Source organism: Hemiscyllium ocellatum, chromosome 37 (genome assembly GCF_020745735.1).
Source record: "Hemiscyllium ocellatum isolate sHemOce1 chromosome 37, sHemOce1.pat.X.cur, whole genome shotgun sequence".
Taxonomy (NCBI): Eukaryota; Metazoa; Chordata; class Chondrichthyes; order Orectolobiformes; family Hemiscylliidae; genus Hemiscyllium; species Hemiscyllium ocellatum.
In genome coordinates, this window is record NC_083437.1 from 6,868,983 (window position 1) to 6,888,646 (window position 19,664).

The 19,664-nt window shown below is 43.2% G+C and overlaps 1 protein-coding gene across 4 annotated transcripts in view; it reads right to left on the reverse strand.

The window, feature by feature from the left end:
- The window catches only part of hspg2 (heparan sulfate proteoglycan 2), a 530,364-nt gene that overhangs the window by 158,710 nt on the left and 351,990 nt on the right, over nucleotides 1-19,664 (reverse strand). For 3 of the 4 annotated variants that reach the window (XM_060851817.1, XM_060851815.1, XM_060851819.1), the window contains one exon: nucleotides 2,038-2,091. The exons of the other annotated variant lie outside the window; for it this stretch is intronic. In XM_060851817.1, the coding sequence (XP_060707800.1) occupies nucleotides 2,038-2,091 (54 nt within the window). The remainder of the gene's footprint in view (nucleotides 1-2,037; nucleotides 2,092-19,664) is intronic. 4 annotated transcript variants of the gene reach the window in all.

The following is a 19,664-nucleotide window of genomic DNA, read 5'->3' on the forward strand; positions in this document are numbered from 1 at the left end:
CAGCAAGGTTGCAAGTTCTCACCCAATTCTCCCACAGTCAGACTGTGGCCAAAAGTCACAGGCTTCAGTTCTGCAACCATTTTAACTTTACATGAATCGGTCAGGTTTTGCTGGAGCCAGATGCTAAAATTAGACACTTTGAGATAACTTTCTTCGTGATGATAGTGCTGAAGAGACAACTTAAGCAATGTGTGGAGGGATGCATGCAAATGATGATGCCAATGGAACACGACAGAATCCAACATAGCAGAACAAATGATGGATGCTGCATTTTAGTTGCATGGCCTTTTATCTGTAGAACCTTATTGTTTGAAAAAAAAATGAAGTGAACTGAAATAAATTCTAACTTCAAATGTGCAAGCACTTTAGCCTGTGTTCTCCTTTGTTAGCAATATGGGAACAGCAGCTTCAGCCTCAAGAGCCTGTTACACAATTTCATTTGATTTTAACTGATCTCTGTTTTGACCCCCCTCTTGCCTAACAAAAATCTCAGTTCAATTTGAAATTTTCACCTGATCCCAGCTTCAACAGCAGTTGGGGGAAAGACAGTTCCAGGTTCTCACTCCCCCATGTGTGAAGAATTCCTTCAAAATTATCCCTGAATGAGGGAGCTCTGGATTTTAAGGATCAGTCCCCTTAATTTGGACTCTCCAATCACAGGAAATCTATGCTGTTTGACCTGAAACACCACACTTATACAACTTTATAAACTTCTATATTCAAACGAATATGTCTGGTCTACACAAATTATTTTCATTACTTAACCCTCCTAATCCTGGTGTCATGCTGATGCAACTGTGCTGTATTCCCTCCAAAACCAAAATCCCTTTTCTGAGTTGCAATATATAGAACTGAATACGGTACAATAGATAAAGTCTAATCAAAGCTTTATCGAACTATCACATAACTTTCATCCTTTGTCATTCCAATGCATCAAGTTAGGAAAACTGACATTCTATTTTCATACTGATATTGAAGTCCAATTTTCACTTTGCCGATCACTACCATAAACATCATGATGGGTTAAACTTTCCACCTTCTGAATATGTGCTTTCTTACTTGGCTGCAATGGTTTAACTTAGCTTGTCGCATGTATTATATTATGGATCCCATCCGTTGAAATTGTGCGCACAGACTTGGGATACAGAAAGACCCTTTCCTGGATAAACGTAGCGTTGCAAGCTTCACCATACCAAAACAAAATGTTAAAAGTTGCCATCGGTTGACAATAAAGCAGATTGACAAATTACATGTGTAGACAAACATCATCTCATGCTGACACAAAGTGTGGTCTGACATTGAAGCAAATGAATGATTTAGTCAGGCTCATGCACAAAACCAGTGGTGGTGGTGGGGCAGGGTGGGTGGTGGTGGTGATGGGGTGGTAAACAACATGCCAAGAATGGATCTCGAGAAAATTGTACAGTCTTCTGTTTGTATGCATGCACTTTTTAAAATATCATTCTACAAGGTTACAACTTGTGAAAATTAACTGCATCCAATGAAACATCACAATCACATCTGACATCATGGGCTAATGTTGGTGTACGTACTCCATTTGCAAATGCAGAGATGACAGGGCGAGGATCTGCTATTTTTTTGAATGGAAAGTTATAAATTCATTGTTTGTTATCTCTTCATCTTGAATGGAGTCAGCAAAAAACCTCTTTCAAATGCATGCAAATGCAGTGCTTCAGAATAGTGCTCATCTGCTAAAAAGGGACAGTTGACCTAGGAATGGATGAATACACCCTGAAAATTGGAGACATTTCTGTAGAAAGGATGAGAGTAAGGAGAAAAGACTTGGGGCTTTTTTAAGGAATATATTTATATGTGGAGGAAAGGGGATGCGAATCCACTGTAGCACCTAATGCCATTGAATGGTATTGGGTCATCCTTTACAAGTTCTGCTTTGCTTACGAAGAATGTACACCAATGCTTTGATAACTTTTGGATAGGAGTGTGGATAATAGATACATATATGAGAAAGAGAGAGAAAGATTCCAGAAAAATGAATGTCATACCATGCCGACTTACATTGCTTGTTTCCTTCTAGCATTTCAAGTGACTGAAAATGGAGCTGGGATGTAGCTGTGGAGTTAACACGTGACATTAAATATCTAGTGATTACATGATATGAGGACAATCATACTCCATTCATCTCCAGACAGTGAAAAGCCAGTAGCCAAATGTTATCAAAAACATACCGCATGGCTCAGATTCAGACTGGATGCATATACAATGACCTCACTGAAAATGTTGTCAGGTTAAGCATCTACTGTCCTAAAAAAATCTGTTCTTGCAACAGAATCCACATGATGAAAAGACAAGTAGATGAGCACATTCAGTTAAGTTGCAAACATTTAGCCCAAAATATATTGATTAGTTCAGTTGAAGGTTCTGCACTGAATCAGAATCTAAAATCCAAATACTTTGCTTTTCAGTCCATCATTTCACTGTATGAGGGAAAACCAAATGACCAGGAAAATGTATTTTCAAAAAAATGTCAACTTTCTTGATTGTGACACCGATTGAAGGATTTAATCTTGGAGGTGAAAGAAATGACTGAACTAGGAAAGGCAAGGCCTAAGGATTGGAAAACAAGGGTGACAATTTGGAAATGGTGGGGGGGGATTCTTTAATTAGGAACCCAAACAGATTGTGTAGCACAGGAAAGACTGGTGAATGGGGCTTGGTTTAAGGGTAAAAGATCATCTAAAATGGTGCTCCTCAAGTTTACAAAAGTTAGAATGTGGGAGAGCAGCTAGGAATACATTGGAGTAGACAAGTCTACAGGAAGTAAAGGCATGACTGAGGATTCACAATAGTGTAATTGTTGGATAATGCTACTGAGAAATAACAACTTTTAGTGGTGGTGTGGTTTGAATTAGAAATTGCCTTGGGGTCAAATGTGACACAAGTTTACACAAGGTTTAATTCAGTCTCAGACAGTTTCTGGGAATGAGATGTTCTTGGCTGCAGAATAGAATGGTGGTGGCTTTATTTTTCTTAATATTTAACTTGGAATATTAAATAACCCTATGCTTCAAATCTACTTATGAGGTAATTTTTTTAAGCAGGAAGGAGTTTTACCATGAAGGACTACCATCTCATCGCTGAGTCATGTAAATGAGTTACGTAAATGAATTAGAATTTTTCTTTAGGTCAATCATCACAAAAATGAGTTCACCATGATTGGCTCCTTTGGATCTCCCAAACCAAACCATACAGGAGTTGAAAGAACATTGTAATTACTTAAACAGTGGTCAACTGGTTTGCAAGTCTACACACTGCCTATGACTTGGTATGACCAGCACCTTCAACTTTTCTGAAGAAGTGTAAGCTTTTCAATGCAGAGATGAGCACTCCTTCAGAATGCAGTAGGGACCAAGGAAAAGTTGACAGCATTAACTTCACTCTGCAAAGCTCTAGCTGGAGTTTGTGTGTCTCAGGCCATTTTCAATGTTGGGAATAATGCACTAACTCAGTGACTCCAAAAAGACCAAAGTGCAACAAGCAAGAGCACAGAGTCGAAGATGGGAAATGCAGAAAAGATCAGGTCTTTTGCTGAAGCCAGTGCAGAGGAGATGCAGTGAGGCTGAGAAGCAGGAATAGGGTAAAGATGAGGAAATGAAGGAAAGTACAACAGAAGGATGGAAAAGGAACTCAATTACAACAAAAGGCATGAGGTATAGGAAGCTCAAACAAACAAATGTCTTTTAGCACATACAGAATCCCAGTTAAAAAGATCATGGCAAGTGCAATCAATTCAAAACAAATTGCTCAAGGGCTCTAATAAAATTCTCGTGAAGTAAATATCACTCAGCACTACTTGAGAAGAATTAGGATCCATGTCCAAGATCAGCTGACTTCACTTCAGACACTGATATGGCTCCTTTTTAGTTTCAGTCAGGAGGTACAGAATTCAGAAAGACTATTCTGCCAATGAAGCAGTGTTCACACTGAACAAGTAGAGTCTGCTCTGATTAATGCTCACTAAACAATTTAGCTTCCCAAATAAGACAAATCTCCAAGAAATTCTCTTCAAACAACATAATCTTTGGACCAATAATCCCATCTGCAACTCATACTTTCTGGTCAAATTTACTGAAGCAAACCTGAGAATTTCAACGACACACAGTAGAGTGATCAACATCTGTGAGGAAAGGAGTTCTCTATGGGTTTATTTGTCCAACAGTGTGGAAATAGGCCATTTGTCCACACTAATCCTCTGGAGAGTAACCCACCTGGACCCATGCCCTGCCCTATTACTCTACATTTACCTCTAACTAATGCATCTAACCTACACACCCCTGAACACTATGGTCAGTTTATCATGACCAATTCACCTAATCTGCACATCTTTGGATTGGTCCTGGACAGGTAGCTCTGCTATTATGTGACAATTGTGGTCTTGTGTGACCCCACACTGAATATAAATCGTTCAATACAAATACACACAAAGTGTTGGTGAAGTAATTGCTTTACAGCCAAGTGTCCCCAATTCATCCAATCGGGTTACAACCATTTTGCGTTAATGAAATATGCATTATAGCAGATCCGTCTGTATCAATTGTTTGGTTGAGTTTTCCAATAGATAAGTCACTCTAAATTCCTTTTTCTTTAGTTTGCATTTTATTCCTAGTGTTAAGTAAATTGCGTTTTATTTAACAGAGTAGTTTGACTAAGTCTCATTGCATCTGGAAGATGGCACTTCACATCTACCTTTAAAATAAGAAAATGTTGGGGTCTAGGCTCCCTTCTTAAAATATACTGTGGGGATCTGGTCTGGTCCATAACAAACTGGGGGATCTTGTCAGTATCGAAATCCATACTTCCAAACTGGGTTTAGATTGTTGAACTCAACAGTGGCAAGTGGCCGGTGTTGTGTCTTTTGTTTCAGTCGGTTTAAACAGCCTTGTGTGGTAATGGCTCTTTGATCGCTAAGACTTTTCTGGGGGTGGAAGAAGTGACTTAGGGAGTCTTACAAGAAGTGAGCAAGGCAAAGCTTTCAGCATTGATAAGCAAGCAGGAATTGGGGTTACCTAAATCTACGAGGAAAGGGGAGATAATTGCAACAATAGCTCGACATTAAAACTGCTGGAAATGCGTTTGGAATCTTTGGAGATGGCTACAATTCAAATTGCAGATTAAAGAGCTTGAGCATGAAAAGGAAATGAAATAGTTTGAAGCACGATTAAAAGCACAGGAAAAGAGAGAGAGAGAATTTGAAATTTGGAAATTGGAAATTGGCAATTTGAGACAGCAGTTGAAATGTGTGGCACTGGAAAAGCACAGCAGGTCACGCAGCATCCAAGGAGCAGGAGAGTTGACATTTTGGATATAAACCTTTCATGATGAATGTGGCATTGGAAGGTGGCTGAGAGTTAAATGGATGTTGTGGTGGTGGGGGGGGGGGGGGGGCAGCAGGGAGGAGGAGGAAGAGGTGGTAGCTGGAAGGCAATAGGTAAATGCAGATCAGGGGTGATTATGAATGGTCAGAGCAGATGGTGGAGTGGATAGGTAGGAAGGAAGATGGACACGTAGGATAGGTCAAGAGGGCGGTGCCAAGTTGGAGGGTTGGATCTGGGATGAGATGGAGGGAGGGGAGGTTAGGAAACTGGTGATGTTGTGTGGTTGAAGGGCCCCAAGGCAGAAGGAGTTTTTCCTCCAGGTGTCAGGTGGTTTGGATTTGGCAGTGGAGGTAGCCCTGGATTTGCATGTCCTTTGTGGAGTGGGAGGGAATTTGAAGTGGTTGGACAAACGGTTGTTTGGTGCATGTGTCCCAGAGATATTCCCTGAAACATTCCATGAGATAGCGAATGCAGTGGACACAGTAGATGAGGTGTTTGGATGTGCAGGAAAATCTCTGCTAGATGCAAAAAGATCCTTTAGGACTTGGGCAGAGGTAAAGGGGAGGTCTGGGCATAAAGTTTACATCTCTTGCAGCAGCAAGGAAAGGTGCAAAGTGTGGAGGGTGGGTCGGTGGGGGGCATGGACCTAACAAGGGAGTTAAGAGGGAATGATCGCTGCAGAATACAGATAGGGGTGGCAAAGAAAATATGTCTCTCGTGATGGTGTCTGACTGTGGTTGGCGAAAATTATGGAGGATGATGCATTGTATCCAGAGATTAGTGGTGTGGAAAGTGAGGACTGGTGGAGTTGGGGTTGGGATTTTTTCCTCCTGGGTTGGAGAACTACATGTGAGAATCTGTGCCTGACTTTGTCTTTTTGCCAATGGGTGTGTTTATGGGATGTTACTGTATTGGACAGCTAATTAGTTATGGTACTGTATCTATTATTCAATTAAGTTTTTCAATAGTTCAGTTATTCTAAATTCCTCCTCCTTTTGTTTTCATTTTAACTGTAGTGTTTAAATAAATTGCTTTGCTTAATGTCGAGTAGTTTGTCCAGTTGCATTGCATCCGGTACATGGCAATTCACACTTACCCTTAAAATAAGAAAAAGTATCTAGGCTATTTTCTTCAAGTTTATTGAGGGGTCTGGTCTGGTCCATAACACAGTATAAGCTTGTACCTTCCAAATTCACTTGCACGGAAGGAATTGGATTATTGCAAGAGCAGTGTTCTTTCTACTACTGTCATCATATGGTGAAACACAGAGTAAATCAGGAGATAAGGGCATGTAGAAAAGGTGGTAGGTTAATTATGAGTAACTTTAATTAGCATAGTTAGATTGGCAGAGGAAGAATTCATAGCATGCATTTAGGACAGTTTCTTGAAACATTACGTGTGGGTCCAACCAGAGATCTAGTAATATGTAATGAAACAGGTTTAATGAATGATCTAAGTAGAAAATCTCTTAGGAAACAGTGACCATAATAGATAGAATTTAGCACTGCACTTGAGAAGAAACAATTATGCTGAACTTAAATAAGAATAATTACAACGGAATAAGGACAGAATCAGCTCCAGTGAATTGGGAAAGGAATTCAGCAGCAAACACAGTTGAAGAAGAACAATGGCAGACATTCACGAAACAGTTCACATGGCTCACAGCAAAGATATATCCCAGTGAGACAAAAGGATTCTGGGAAGATAATAATCATGGTTGACCAGGGATGTTAATCACAGAATCCCTACAGTGTGGAATCAAACTATTCGGCCCACCCTCCAAACAGCATCCCACCCAGACACACTCCCTTACTCTAACTTTGTAACCCTACATTTCCCACGGCTAATCCAGCGAGCCTGCACATCGCTGGACACAATGGGCAATTTAGAATGCCCAATCCACCTAACTGTCACATCCTTGGACTGTTAAGGACAACATCAAATTGAAAAAAATGAAATATACAATTTGGCAAAGATCAGTGATAAGCCGGAGAACTGGAAATGTTGATTAAAAATAAATAAAGAGGGAGTAGATTTACTTTGCAGGTAAACCTGAAAGTAATATCAGGACAGACATCAACAGTTTATCTAAAGACATAAACAGGAGACAGGCCAAAGTTAACAAAGCCCCTTTAAAGAACAAGGCTTGGAATAATAATAAGGAACCAGAAAATGCAAAGTATTTATTCAACTCCTCCAGCATCAGTCTTTACATCAATAGACACAAACAGCATTCGAACAATCCTAAATAATCAAAGTGCAAAAGGAGGAAAGAAAGTAAATACAATAACTACCACTGGAGTAAAAGTCTAGGGGAGTTGATGGGAGTAAAGACCCTGTCTGATGGGGTGCATCCAAGTATATTAAAAGAAGTGACAGAGATAGTTAGGGTCAGAAATACTCCAAGAATACTTAGATTCAGACAAGTGCCAGGGGATTGGAAACTGCCCATGTCGCACTTTTATTTAAAAAGGAAAGGAAACGAGAACAGGTAACTAAAGGCCAGTTACAGTAATGCCCATTTCTGGGACAATGTTAGTTTATTAGAAAAATATGTCATATCAGAGCTTTAAAAATTCACACTATGATCAAACAGAATTAGCATGGCTTCACAAATTGGAAATCATCCCTGACAAATTTATTAGAATTCTTTGAAGTAACAAGTAGCAGACTGGGTACACAATACAGTCCCATGTCAAAACTGAATTATTGAGGATGCAAAGCATCAACTTTGAGACTTGTCAAATTAACAGGATTCTGAGGCTGAAAGCTTGTAAAATTTTCACTCCTTTCATAACACATTTGGACTTGATTGGAAGACCTTTATTGCACTCTGGCTGGTGAGTAGCACTCAGGGACTTGCTGTTTTGCTCCAATTCTGATCTGGATTAAACAACGTGTATAAGGTGAATTAGCCATGCTAAACTGTCCGTAGTGTAAGGTGCAACGGTAAATGTAGGGGAATGGGTCTGGGTGGGTGCGCTTCGGCGGGTCGGTGTGGACTTGTTGGGCCAAAGGGCCTGTTTCCACACCGTAAGTAATCTAATCAAATCTTAAATCTCTTTATACTCCAACTGCAGTGCAGGATAAACCTTATATTGTAATGTTAAACCCCTTGTGTAAGAAACTCTTTGGATTACCTGACACCACTGATGATGTCACTTCCGCCCCTATCATGGCCACTCCCACAACCACTTCCGCCCCTCACAATTCCTCATGCATCACACGCGACATCACTTCCGCCCCTCACATCATGGCTGATGCCACACGTTCAGTGACTTCCGCCACCCCTACTGCCGTGGTCACCACCACTTCCGTCCCCACCAGCGCCACTCACCTGCATTCTGCTGACACGCCACCCACAGACCCCACTGTCACTATCCACACCCCCCAGAACCCTGAGGGGAACACTACCCCTGCTCATGACTCCACCCCCATTCCCCCCACCACCACACCCACTCCAGTTACAGGTTCCGCCCCTACTCCCAGCTCCAATCCCACACCAGATCCCAGCTCCCAGCCCTGCCGAGTTTTCACCATGCCTCCAGACCTCCCCCTCACTGAGGACGAACGATCAGTCCTCAGCAAAGGACTCACCTTCATCCCCCTCCGTCCATGCATCAATGAATTTAATACACGCCGTGATGTCGAACAATTCTTCCGTCGCCTCCGCCTCCGAGCTTACTTTCACAATCAGGACTCCCGCCCACCTTCCGAGGACCCCTTCGCCCACCTCCAACACACTGCATCCACCTGGACACCCCGCGCTGGCCTATTACCTGCCCTCGACCTCTTCATTTCCAACTGCCGCCGGGACATTAACTGCCTCAATCTGTCTACCCCCCCCCACTCCCCCACTCCAATCTCTCACCCTCACAACATGCAGCCCTCCAATCCCTCTGCTCCAATCCCAACCTCACCATCAAGCCAGACGATAAAGGGGGCGCAGTGGTAGTCTGGCGAACTGACCTCTACACCGCTGAAGCCAAACGCCATCTCGAGGACACCTCTTCCTACTGCCTCTCGACCATGACCCCATCCCCCATCATCAAACCATCATCTCCCAGACCATACAGAACCTCATCACCTCAGGAGATCTCCCACCCACAGCTTTCAACCTCATAGTTCGGGAACCCCGCACTGCCGGTTCTCCGTCCTTCCCAAGATCCACAAGCCTGATCACCCTGGCCGACCCATTGTCTCAACACGCTCCTGCCCCACTGAACTCATCTCTACCTACCTCGACACTGTCCTATCCCCCCTAGTCCAGGAACTCCCCACATACATTCGTGACACCACCCACGCCCTCCACCTCCTCCAAGACTTCCGTTTCCCTGGCACCCAACGCCTCATCTTCAGCATGGATATCCAATCCTTCTACACCTCCATCCGCCATGACCACTGCCTCCAAGCCCTCCGTTTTTACCTCTCCAGACATCCCCAACAGTACCCGTCCACCGACACTCTCATTTGTTTGGCTGAACTGGTCCTCACCCTTAACAATTTCTCCTTTGAATCCTCCCACTTCCTTCAGACCAAAGGGGTAGCCATGGGCACACGTATGGGCCCCAGCTATGCCTGTCTCTTTGTTGGCTACGTAGAACAGTTGATCTTCTGTAATTACACCAGCACCACTCCCCACCTCTTCCTCAGCTACACTGATGACTGCATTGGCGCCACCTCGTGCTCCCGCGAGGAGGTTGAGCAATTCATTAACTTCACCAACACATTCCACCATGACCTTAAATTTACCTGGACCATCTCTGACACCTCCCTCCCCCTCCTGGATCTCCATCAATGACGACTGACTTGACACTGACATTTGTTACAAACCCACCGACTCTCACAGCTATCTGCATTACACCTCTTCCCACCCTACCTCTTGCAAAAATGCCATCCCATATTCCCAATTCCTCCGCCGTATCTGCTCCCAGGAAGACCAGTTCCACCACAGAACACACCAGGTAGCCTCCTTCTTTAGAGACTGCAATTTCCCTTCCCACGTGATTAAAGATGCCCTCCAACGCACCTCTCCACATCCTGCACCTCTGCCCTCAGATCCCACCCCTCCAACCGTAACAAGGACAGAACGTCCCTGGTGCTCACCTTCCACCTTATAAACCTTCACATAAACCAAATCATCCGCCGACATTTCCGCCACCTCCAAACAGACCCCACCACCAGGGATATACTTCCCTCCCCACCCCTTTCCGCCTTCTGCAAAGACCGTTCCCTCCATGACTACCTGGTCAGGTCCACGTCCCCTACAACCTACCCTCCCATCCTGGCACTTACCCCTGCCACCGCAGGAACTGTAAAACCTTGCCCACACCTCCTCCCTCACCTCTATCCAAGGCCCTAAAGGAGCCTTCCACATCCAAAGTTTTACCTGCACATCCACTAATATCATTTATTGTATCCGTTGCTCCCGAAATGGGCTCCTCTACATTGGGGAGACTGGGCGCCTCCTAGCAGAGCACTTTAGGGAACATCTCCGGGACACCCGCACCAATCAACCACACCGCCCTGCGGCCCAACATTTCAACTCCCCCTCCCACTCTGTCAAGGACATGGAGGTCCTGGGCATCCTTCACCGCCACTCCCTTACCACCAGACGCCTGGAGGAAGAACGCCACATCTTCCGCCTCGCAACACTTCAACCTCAGGGCATCAATGTGAACTTCAACAGATTCCTCATTTCCCCTTCCCCCACCTCACCCTAGTTCCAAACTTCCAGCTCAGCACTGTCCCCATGACTTGTCCGGACTTGTCCTACCTGCCTATCTTCTTTTCCACCTATCCACTCCACCCTCTCCTCCCTGACCTATCACCTTCATCCCATCTCCCACTCACCCATTGTACTCTAAGCTACTTTCTCCCCACCCCCACCCTCCTCTAGCTTATCTCTCCACGCTTCAGGCTCACTGCCTTTATTCCTGATGAAAGGCTTTTGCCCGAAACGTCGATTTCGCTGCTCCTTGGATGCTGCCTGAACTGCTGTGCTCTTCCAGCACCACTAATCCAGAACCATTTTATGAAAGACTAATTTATGATTGAGAGCTAATTTATGGTTGATCACTGCAAGCTGGTTGTGCTGTTTAATAACGTTAATACTGTGATAAACTGTGTCCTTTCAAGATCTAATAATAAAGCCAGCATGGGCTCAAATGCCATGCAGAGCTTGATCAGGAAACCTGAAACTGGGATATCTACGTGGCATTTTAAAAATTCTTTTCTCTTGAAACTGGAAGTCAGAACCTATGATGGTGACATGGTTTAGAAATTATAGGGCTCCTTGCCAGAATTGGTGGAAAAGATCGACTCATTGGCCGACAATCAGCTGTGAAAAGATTTTTCATATTTGCCAATTCTTCCACAAGATACCAGATACATGACAGGTTAGAAATGCACAACATCAGACTGCCCTTACTGCTATCCATGGGATTCAAATGCTTTCTAACAATAACATTCATGAGGGAAGGAAATCTGCCAACCTTACATTGTCTGGTTGACGTGTCTCTCCAGACTCTTAGTAATGTGGTTCACTCTTAACTCTGGGCAATTAGGTGGTAAATGTTGACTAATCCAGTGACAGCCACATACCGTGAATTAATAAAAACGAAATGCAGTGTATAACTCAAATACCTGTTCTTACTGTGCAAATAGACTTTCACTACGAAAGGAATATTTGACCATAGAGATGGGGCAAATTCACACATTAAGTTTATGCAAGAGGCAAGACAGGTAAGGCACATGTACTCAGGGCATGGCTGGAACATGGGACTGGGATATCATAGCAATTGCAGAAACATGGCTCAGGGACGGAAAGGACTGACAGCTTAATAATTCAGGGTATAGATGCAATAGGAAGGATAGAAAGGAGGGTCGAGAGAGGAGGAACAGTTGCATTTTTGATTATGGATAACATTACGGTTGTACTTAGGAATGATATTTTGGGGAGTACGTCCAATGAAGTTATTTGGGTGGAACTGAGCAATATGAAAGGGATGATCACCTTATTGGGATTGTATTATAGACACCCGTCCACCCCAACAGCCAGCAGGAAATTGGGAAGCAAATTCATAAAGTGATCTCAGTTATCTGTAAGAATAATACGGTGGTAATTGAAGGGGACTTTAACTTTCCAGAGATAGACTGGGACTGCCATTATGTTAAAGGCTTGGATGGAGATGATTTGTTCAGAGTGTACAAAAATATTTTGTGATTCAGTTTGTGGATGTACCTACTAGAGGAGGAGCAAAACTTGACCTTTTCATGGGAAATAAGGCAGGACAAGTGACTGAGGTGTCAGTGGGGGTGCACTTTAGGACCAGTCATCATAATTCTACTATTCGCAAAATAGTTATGGAAAACGATTGACCTAATCTAAACGTTATAGGTCTAAATTGATGGAAAGCCAATTTAAACAGTATTAGGCAAGAACTTCCAAAAGTTGATTGGGGGTGGATATTCACAGGTAAAGGGATGGCTCTAAAGTGGGAAGCCTTTAAAAGAGAGTCCTTAGACAATGTGTTCCTGTTAAAGTGAAAGGTAAGGCTGTTAGGTGTAGAGAATGCTGGATGACTGGAGAAATTGAGGTTCTGGTCAAGAAAAAGAAGGTAGCATATGTCAGGTATGGACATCAGGAATCAGGTGAATCCCTGGAGGATTATAATGGTTAAGCAGAATCCAAAAGGATTCTACCAATACAGTAAGGACAATAGAGTAACTAGGGAGAGAATGGGGAATCTTTTACACAGTTCAATATGTAAACCAGGATAGAACACGAGCACCAGTTGTTTATACCAAGCATCACTAGGGAAAAAAAACAGCAGTGTAAGTTTGAACTTAGTAGCAACAAGCTAACAAGGATTCAGCTGGAAATCTTTCACCTACCAATGGAAGTACTGGTCCAGGATTCCAAAACCGCAAATCAGTGTCAAAAGGTACATAAAGTCATAAACATTTGTTTAAAAACTCATGGAATCATATAGAACATGATCACCAGCATGGAACAACTGGGCGGAGTGGACTGTTTCAGTGCTGTAAATAATACATAGTCCTCCATCATCTTCAATGAAGGGGAAAATTGAATCAAATTATGATTTATTGCATAATTTAGCAGAGAAGAACCAAGTTAAAAATATATTTTTCTAATGCTGGCTACATACCTGTAAATAGCTGAAGACAAGTATGGAGCAGAAATGTAACTCAGAAATAACCCATAAATAGTGATCAAGGCAAGAAGCCATTTAATATGACTCTTGCTTGGAATCAAAGTTTAAAGAGGCACTGCCCCAGTGATATATCTGCCTGTCACCCAAGTTTACAGGTTAAGATTCTTAAATTGATGATATATAGAGAGGCAAGATTCTTGCAGTCTTTACTCAATATTTCCCCATTGCTTTCTGAATTTTCATCTCATTCTTGCAGATGACATGCCTGCATTAAACGATTTCCTGTACAGGGTTTTGTGAACAGGCAGCTCAGTCCCAGGTTAATTTTTTTGACTTCTGACTTAGATTCCTTCTAACATTGGCTCACTATTCCTTGAAGCTGAGAAGACTGCACTCCAGTGTCTGTGCATGCCCGATTTCAGGCAAGAAAATAAACTGTAGAAAAATAACGTTGAAACCTTTACATCAAAAATCACAGTGATGAAAATGAGAAACTGCTCAGCAGAGGTAGTGAATGGATATGAAAAAGTTAAACACAGCAATGATGCATAAGTAGCAGGTTTTGAAGACTCTTGATTACAACAAAAAAAAAGGCTAGGTACACACATGCATGTTAGTATATGCAAAAGCTTTACTTCTGTACAAAATACAATAAATCAGTTTTACATGGCTTTTACTTTCGACTTGATTCACCAGCTATAACGGTGGCAGGAAAAAAGGGAGGTAATTTCAGATCAGTAGTTCACATTGTATTGTGTAAGCACCAATAACAGCTGTGATTTTAGAAAAAACACTGTCATATCAGGAACTTTTTGAATGCAAGCAGAAAATTCTGGTTGAGAAACAGATCAAAGGGCCTTAAACAGTTCACAGGGCAAGTCATTTTGCAACGCAAAAATTGTACAGTGTAGTTTTGAATCATTGCAATAGCATGATCCAAAACATTGGCTGGGATCATGTTTTAATAAGATCTTGCCATTGTGACAATATTGTTTGCAAAGCCATGAAGGACCACTTCAAAAATTGCTCCAACAGCACATCTCCTGAATGCTTGCATTGTAGAAATCCCTGTCAACAGTCCTTTAAAATACCTCAGCAGCTGAGGGTCAAGATTTTGTATATAACGTCACAATTGCATAACTTAGTAGCAGTAATGAGTTGCCACAGCTGTCAATAAGATCTCTCTCCGTTAATCTGAAAGAAAACCTGCTTTCTGTGCAGAGAATAAAAAGGCAACAGTAACCCATCCAAATGTATGGGGCCCTTTGAGATGATGCCTATTACCTAGAATACTGAACTCGGTTCCCAATATTGCCAAGACAACTCCTAATTTTCAATGTATTCAAATTGACACTAGTTAAAAGATTTTCATCAGCCGATTAGTAAGCCTGATATTATTTTGCCCAAATCTTCCCCCCCATTATCTTATAGTACATGATCCACTGGCACCGTTAAACCCCTTCCGGATGAACCCTCTGCTAATGTGTCTCCATGATCAACTTAGGCAAGACACATCTGCAGCAATTGAAAAGAAACACTGTTCACGTTTTTTGAAGAAGTAACAAAGGAGGTTGATGAGGGCAGAGCAGTAGATGTGATCTGTATGACTTCAGTAAGGCCTTCGACAAGGTTCCCCATGGGAGACTGATTAGCAAGGTTAGATCTCATGGAATACAGGGAGAACTAGCCATTTGGATGCAGAACTGGCTCAAAGGTAGAAGACAGGGTGGTGGTGGAGGGTTGTTTTTCAGACTGGAGGCCTGTGACCAGTGGAGTGCCACAAGGATGACACCAAAGTTTGCAGATGACACCAAAATTGGAGGTGCAGTGGACAGCGAAGAAGGTTACCTCTGAGTACAACGGGATCTTGGTCAGATTGGACAACGGGCTGAGGAATGGCAGATAGAGTTTAATTTAGATAAATGTGAGGTGCTGCATTTTGGAAGGGCAAATCTTAGCAGGACTTATACACTTAATGGTAAGATCCTAGGGAGTGTTGCTGAACAGAGACCTTGGAGTGCAGGTTCATAGCTCCTTGAAAGTGAAGTTGCAGGTAGATAGGATAGTGAAGAAGGCGTTTGGTATGCTTTCCTTTATTGATCAGAGTGTTGAGTACAGGAGTTAGGAGGTCATGTTGCAGCTGTACAGGACATTGGTTAGGCCACTTTTGGAATATTGCGTGCAATTCTGGTCTCTTTCCTATCGGAAGGATGTGGTGAAACTTGAAAGGCTTCAGAAAAGATTTATAAGGATGTTGCCAGGGTTGGAGGATTTGAGCTACAGGGAGAGGCTGAACAGGCTGGGGCTGTTTTCCCTTGGGTGTTGGAGGCTGAGGGGTGACCTTATAGAGGTTTACAAAATTTTGAGGGGTATGGATAGGGTAAAAAGGCAAAGTCTTTTCCCTGGGGTCGGGGAGTCCAGAACTAGAGGACATAGGTTTAGGGTGAGAGGCGAAAGATATAAAAGAGATCTACAGGGCAACTTTTTCACACAGAAGGTGGTACGTGTATGGAATGAGCTGCCAGAGGATGTGGTGGAGGCTGGTACAACTGTAACATTTAAAAGGCATTTGGATGGGTATATGAATAGGAAGGGTTTGGAGGGATATGGGGCGTGTGCTGGCAGGTGGGACTAGATTGGGTTGGGATATCTGGTCGGCATGGACGGGTTGGACCGAAGGGTCTGTTTCCATGCTGTACATCTCTGTGACTATGAGTCTATGACGTGGTTCTCCTGAAAGACAAGCTGCAGAACAATTCTGAGCTACCATCAATGATCTGCCAAACACAACCAATACAAATTGTCAGGGTTTCTCCCTCCTGAGGCTAGTCAGTCATTTGGCTGGCTAGCTTTACATCACTCATACATCGTGCTTGGTGCTGGATTAAATTGGCAAGAGTCGTAAAATTTTTTTGAGCTTCCATTGAGGGTTTTATTGCATGTTGAAAACTTCTTTCTCCAAATCGCCCCCTCTGCCCATTTGCACCACCCACCCCAATCACACACTTTCAAAATTGTCAGCCAGAAAGATCTCGCAATTTTAAAACGTGGACAAAAGAAACTGTACCCAGTAACTCAGATCTCAAACCCTCAATCCAAATTATGAAGCATGTCAGCTGGTTTTATTCTTATGCACCTGCCCATAAACATTAATTGATTTATTTTCAATTATGCTAAGTCTTCTGCGCCTTGCATGCCTTCCCAAAGGATGTTTTAAATCAGCAGTTGTACCCCGCTGTCCCACAGTCAGAGATGTACAGCACGGAAACAGACCCTTTGGTCCAACTCATCTATGCCAATCAGATATCCTCATCTGATGTAGTCCCACCTGCCAGCATTTGGCTCATATCCCTAAACCCTTCCTATTCATATACCCATCCAGACGCATTTTAAATGCTTCAATTGTACCAGCCTCCACCACATCCTCTGGCAGCTCATTCTATCGGCATACCACTCTCTGCGTGAAATAGTTGCCCCTTAGGTCTCTTTTATACCTTTCCCCTCTCACCCTAAACCTATGCTCTCTAGTTCTGGACTCCCCTACCCCAGGGAAAAGACTTTGTCTATCTACCCTATCCATGCCCCTCATGCTTTTATAAACCTCTACGAGGTTACCCCTCAGCCTCTGACACTCCGATTAACTAGCCCCAGCCTACTCAGCCTCTCCCCATAGCTCAAGTCCTCCAACCCTGGCAACATGCTTGTAAAGGTTTTTCTGAACACTTTCAAATTTCACAATATCCTTCCAGTAGGAAGGAGACCAGAATTGCATGCAATATTATAAAAGTGGCCTAACCAATGTCCTGTACAGCCGCAACATGACCTCCCAACTCTTGTACCCAATGCCCTGACCAATAAAGGAAAGCATACCAAATGCCTTCTTCACCATCCTACCTACTTGTGACTCTACTTTCAAGGAGCTATGAAGCTGCACTCCAAGGTCTCTTTGTTCAGGAACATTCTCTAGGACCTTACCATTAATTGTGTAAACTTTGATTTGCCCTTCCAAAATGCAGCACCTCACATTTATCTAAATTAAACTCTATCTGACATTCCTCAGCCCGTTGTCCAATCTGACCAAGATTCCGTTGTACTCAGAGGTAACCTTCTTCGCTGTTCACTGCACCTCCAATTTTGGTGTCATCTGCAAACTCACTAACTATACCTCCTATGTTCAGATCCAAATTACATCCAAAAAATGAGTCATGTCTTGACCTTTATCAAGTACCTTTGGCACGATCAGGTGAAGAATGGCCAACTTGAGAATGGTCAAAAAGTCTGGCACTGGAAAAGCACAGCATATCAGGCAGCATCTAAGGAGCAGGAGCGTGACATTTTGGGCATATGCCCTTCATCAGCAATGTAGAATTGGGAATGATGCAAAGCTACATTGAAGAAAACCAATAAGATTAGATTACCTACAACGTGGAAACAAGACCACACCGACACTCCGAAGAGTAACCCACCCAGATCCATATCCCTCTAACTAATGCACCTAACACTATAGGCAATTTGGAATGGCCAATTCACCTGACCTATACATCTTTGGACTGTGGGAGGAAACCGGAGCACCCGGAGGAAACCCACACAGACACGGGAAGAATGTGCAAACTCCAGATAGACAGTTGCCCAAGGCTGGAATCGAACCTGGGTCCCTGGTGCTGTGAGGCTGCATTGCTAACCACTGAGCCACTGTGCCACCCCATCATCTTCACCTTTTTCTCTCACGGGGTTTAGTATCTTCGGAATTCAGTTCCTCAAAAGGCAATGGCTGCACAAACTTTAAATATTTTAAAGGCGCAAGTTGATAGATTCTTGATTACCAAGGGGATGGAAGATTATTGGGGGCATGCAGGTTAAAATTAGCTCTGCAATGATCTTATTCAATAGCAGAGCAGGCTCAAAGGGCTGACTGGCTTACCTTTGTAGTTTGTTGGATGTTTGTGTGTACATGACTCTATAACTTTTATTCCTCTAGCCATGTGGACACAAAATTGCCTTGAAGGTAGGAGACAGTGGGTAGTGGTGGAAGGTTGCTTTTTAGACTTGTGACTGGTCACCAGCAGTGTCCCGCAAGGATTGGTGCAGGATTCAGCGCTTTTTGTTATTTATATAAATGTGAATATCAGAACAATGGTTGGTAAGTGTGCAGATGACACCAAAATTGGTGGTGTAGTGGACAGTGAAGATGACACCAAAATTGGCGCTGCACAATATGACCATGACCAGATGGGCTGAGAAGTGGCAGATGGAGTTTAATTTACATAAATGTGAGGTGATGCATTTTGGTAAGGCAAACCGGGGCAGCACTTATACAGTTAATGGTAAGGTCCTGGACAGTGTTGCAGAACAAAGAGCCCTTGGGGTGCAGGTTCATAGTTCCTTGAGGGTGCAGCCACAGGTGGTAGTAAACAAGATACGTGGAACACTTGCCTTTATTAGTCAGCGCATTGAGTACAGGAGTTGGAATGTCATGTTGTGGCCATACAGGACATTGGTTAGGCCATTCCTCGAATGTTGCCTGCCATTCTGGTCTCCCTTCTGTAGGATATTGTGAAACCTGAAAGGGTTCAGAAATGTTTTACAAAGATGTTGCCAGGGTTGGAAGGTTTGAGCTATATGGAGGGGCTGAATAGACTGGGGTTATTTTCCTTGGAGCTTCAGAGGCATCATTTTATAGACTTTTATAAAATCATGAGGGGCAAGGATAGGGTGAACAGCCAAAGTCTTTTTCCTAGGGTAGGGTAGTCCAAAGCTAGGTTTGAGGTGAGAGGGGCAAGATATAAAAGTGACCTAGCCGGCAACTTTTTCATGCAGAGGTGGTGTGTCCATGGAACAAGCTGGCAGAAGTAGTGGGAGCTGGTACAACTACAACACTCAGAAGTTATCTGGATGGGTACATGAATAGGAAGGGTTTAGAAGGATATGAGCCAAGTGCTGGCAAGTGGGACTAGATTATTTGAGGATATCTGGTTGGCATGGACAAGTTGGACCGAAGGGTCTGCTTCTGTGCTGTACTATGACTCTGATTAGAGGGCTTTACCAGGACTCTCCTAGTCCTAGCACCAAATGAATATTAGATCGGGTGCTTGAGTGTGTTGGACCCCTACCTGAGAAGAACTGCATCAATTGA